Raw genomic sequence first — 3,517 nt, forward strand, 5'->3', positions numbered from 1 at the left:
TGTGTGTGCGTGTGTGTGCGCGCGCACGCACACGTGCATGCGTGTGTTCTCCCAAGGTTCCATTGATTTTTACACAATCACAGATAATTGAAAGGCTATTGTTGCTTTAAACTACTCCTGCTGAAATAGAAATAACCCCAAGCTCTGCAAAAATATGGGCAAACACTCCTAGACATTTTAAACATATATAGATTTTTTAAAAACTTAATGTTGTAAGTTTTACAATACTTATTAAATCTCCATAATTTACCCTAAAGTTCTTATTCTATGAGGAACACAAACTGAAAGTACAGTAAAATATCATTCTCTGAGGTATTAAAATAGCACTTAATTGCTAGACAATTCCTGGTCTTTGAAGAGAGTTAGCAGCAAAGATATATTGCTGCTGGGGGTTTAGATGTTTAACTTCCAGGAAGTTAGATTGATGATGATCATTATTTTCAATATTGTTGTGTATTTACCCAGTAGATTTCCCGCGAAGAACTGAAGAGCTTAACAGAAGCTGAAACCCAGGTACTAATTTGATGCTTGCCTTTGGAATAACACAAATTCCTATGGTGAAGAAGAAATGAGCCTCCTCTACCTGACTGGGGTGCTCCATGCGAGTGTCTGCAGGTCCAAAGGAGTAGTAAAAGAACCCGGGGACTGCACTTCAGAAGCAGCAGAACAAACCTCTGCTGCACAGCGCAGCACAGCAAAGCGCAGCCGAGGCCGGACACCCCACTCAACTCAAGAACAAATCGTCCTGGCCCCTAGAGCAAAGGGCGCTGCTTCTCCCATGTTAGTTTGCTTCTTCCTCCCTGTAAGAGGGCTGTGGAGCATTGTCTGGACTGCAACCCATGCCCATAAATACTGAGGGCCTTCCACTCGCGGGGTAACTATGATGGGAGACTGGCACCTGAGCTTGTCTCCTATTCAGTTGTGTGAGATTGGGCCAACCATTTAATCCCTTAGTTCCCTCATCTGTTAATATATGGGACTGGGATAGATCTCTAAGGCCCCCATCAGCACAAGAGTCTATATTTCTAAGGTGACAGCAAAACAAGACATGTAAAGGAAATAAAAAATTTAATTGTATAAAAAGTCACCTCATGGTGAGAGTCATAAAGAAAGTGGTTCAAGTCGCAATTTCACAAACTTAATTATAAACAAAATAAACTTCATTCCATTAATGTAGTCTCCAACTCTACATGACAGATAACAGATAACTTACTGGCGATTCAATGTCTTCTAGGAGTAAAACAGAACAGCGCTCACATTTCAGCAGAGTTTGGGCCCGATGCATTATTTTCTTGACAATTTTCTCCAGGTCAGTCTGTTCTTCAAAGAGATCATTAACCACCTCTAACAATGCCTAGGAAAGAAAAAATGAATGTGTTTAGATGGAAGTAGTACCGAATAAAAACATTGGGTGTTTTTCTCTCAAAATTCCATTTGGTCTTTGCTATAATAAAATATAAATATTTTTGTGTGGCTAATTTTTAATGCATTTATGATTATTTTAACATATTCTCATCATTTTGTTTTATAATAGTCTTGAACTGTAAAACACAACTCGATAATAGCATCAGTCCTTATACTCCCATATAAATCCCACATAAAGTCATAAGTCTATATCCCATACAGCTAATGACTACATAATCTATACAGTCATTAATTATAGGCATCCCCCTGCCACAGTAGTTTTTTCTGCAATGTGACTAGGTTTAAACCCAACATTTTATAAGTAACGAATGAATACCTGATTCTCTCCAAAGCACATTTATTTCAGAAAATTATAAAGTAGCTCTTCCTCATCAATAAGAAGGAATAGCTTCATGGTCACACTTGAGGCTTATTTTCACTAATACACATCTCTCACAGAATGCTGAAAGAATTATAGTGGTAGATGCTCATTAAGTTTCAGAACCTTCAAAACAATATATAAAACCCCATTAATCCTTCTGCACTGCTTCATCTCAATCTGTCCAGAACATTTAAATATTATTACATATCTCAGGAAAGAAAACGCTATTAAAATTTCTGTTAAAACAGCAGAATGAAAAAGAAAAAGAAAAAACTTAAATTACAGTTTAAAAACTGTGTGTTCATTTAAAAATCAAATTGTAATAACCTGTTATCTTATCCAGCTAAATTAGCTTGCAATTTTTACATTGAAATGCTGTTTATTTGGAATTTTTCATTATATGGATGTTTCCAGAGATTTAAGAATAGTGGGCCACATACAGGTAGTAGATATTATGTGTTGTCAAAGAGCAATCAGAAAATTGCACAGCCGGTGACTTGGCCAAAGGGTGTTTTATTCAATAGAGTTTAATAAGATGTGCATTCTCAGGTCCGATCTCTCACAAAAGGATTTAATGGGTTTTCAAATTCACTTTTATTCAGAGAGATGGTGTTGATCATCATCCTAGGGACATGACACATTTTCAACTTTGGTAATAAATTTGATTTGACTTGAAACTATTTGAAACATGTGAAAAGTTCTTCTCTGAGTCTATTCATGTAGAAAAGCATTTAAATGAGTTAAGAGATCCATGAAATGAGTCTAGTTCACTAAGCATCCAAAAAGGATCAAATATCCTGGGTAGTGTTTTCTCTAAAGAGAGCATATGAATATGCCTAAGGCCTGCTCTGTGAATCCAAAGCAAAGAGAAATACCAGGAGGGGGAAAAAATATTTTTAACGGCATCCTGACTGGCATTTGCACAACAAATCACCGTAAAAGGTCAATGTGCAATAATTTCATATTCAAATATAACATTAAAGATGGGGTAATTGTCTAAATAATTACCAAAAAATTCCCTGTTATTAAGTAGGAAACATTATTTCCTTAATCATTCAGATTATTTCTTCAGATGGATCATATTAACTGAACAATTATTTAACTTTTCAATTTGTTGTGACTGCATAGATAGGGCCTCTGGGACCCATATACAAGAACATTTATCTCAGAGGAAAAAGTCATTCCGCCTTGAGTCTTGCACTGACAAAACACATTATAGCAACTTTATTGTCTCTAATTAAAAATGGCTGCCTTACTAAGAAGTGATAAAAGTTTGACAAATAACAATGCAGACTTTCTCCGGAATAGGATAAAAAAGAGAAGAAAATATAGGATGATATGCAATTCAACAGACATTGGAAGTCTTTCACACAGCTGAACACTCCCTGCTTCCTGAATTCACTTGCATTCCCCTTTCTTCTTCTAGTGAACTTTTGCTCCTGGCCTCATCCTTGGGCCTCTTCCCTTCTCTTATCCACACCTTCTCCCCCAGATTAATCCACATGATACCCTAGTATTAAATACCATCTATATGCTGATGGTTCTAAAAATTAAGCTTGAGTCCTGACATCTCCCCAAAATTTAGATTATGGTATTCAACTGTTTACCTGCCAGCTGTACAAACCAGTCGTTTTCACTCATTTCTGCATCAGTAAGCCTTATCGCAGCTAATTTAAGGGGAAATCTTTTACTTCTCACTGCCCTAGTCACAACCATGGGATTCCTTCCTTC

At 36.7% G+C, this 3,517-nt stretch overlaps 1 protein-coding gene across 1 annotated transcript in view; it reads right to left on the reverse strand.

Moving 5' to 3' along the window:
- PDE11A (phosphodiesterase 11A) overlaps window positions 1-3,517 on the reverse strand; it is a 315,101-nt gene that overhangs the window by 206,678 nt on the left and 104,906 nt on the right. Inside the window, exon 3 of the mRNA XM_039855267.1 lies at window positions 1,214-1,354. Within this exon, the coding sequence (XP_039711201.1) occupies window positions 1,214-1,354 (141 nt within the window). The remainder of the gene's footprint in view (window positions 1-1,213; window positions 1,355-3,517) is intronic.

This window comes from Pteropus medius, unplaced genomic scaffold (assembly GCF_902729225.1).
Source record: "Pteropus medius unplaced genomic scaffold, Ma_sr-lr_union100, whole genome shotgun sequence".
NCBI lineage: Eukaryota > Metazoa > Chordata > Mammalia > Chiroptera > Pteropodidae > Pteropus > Pteropus medius.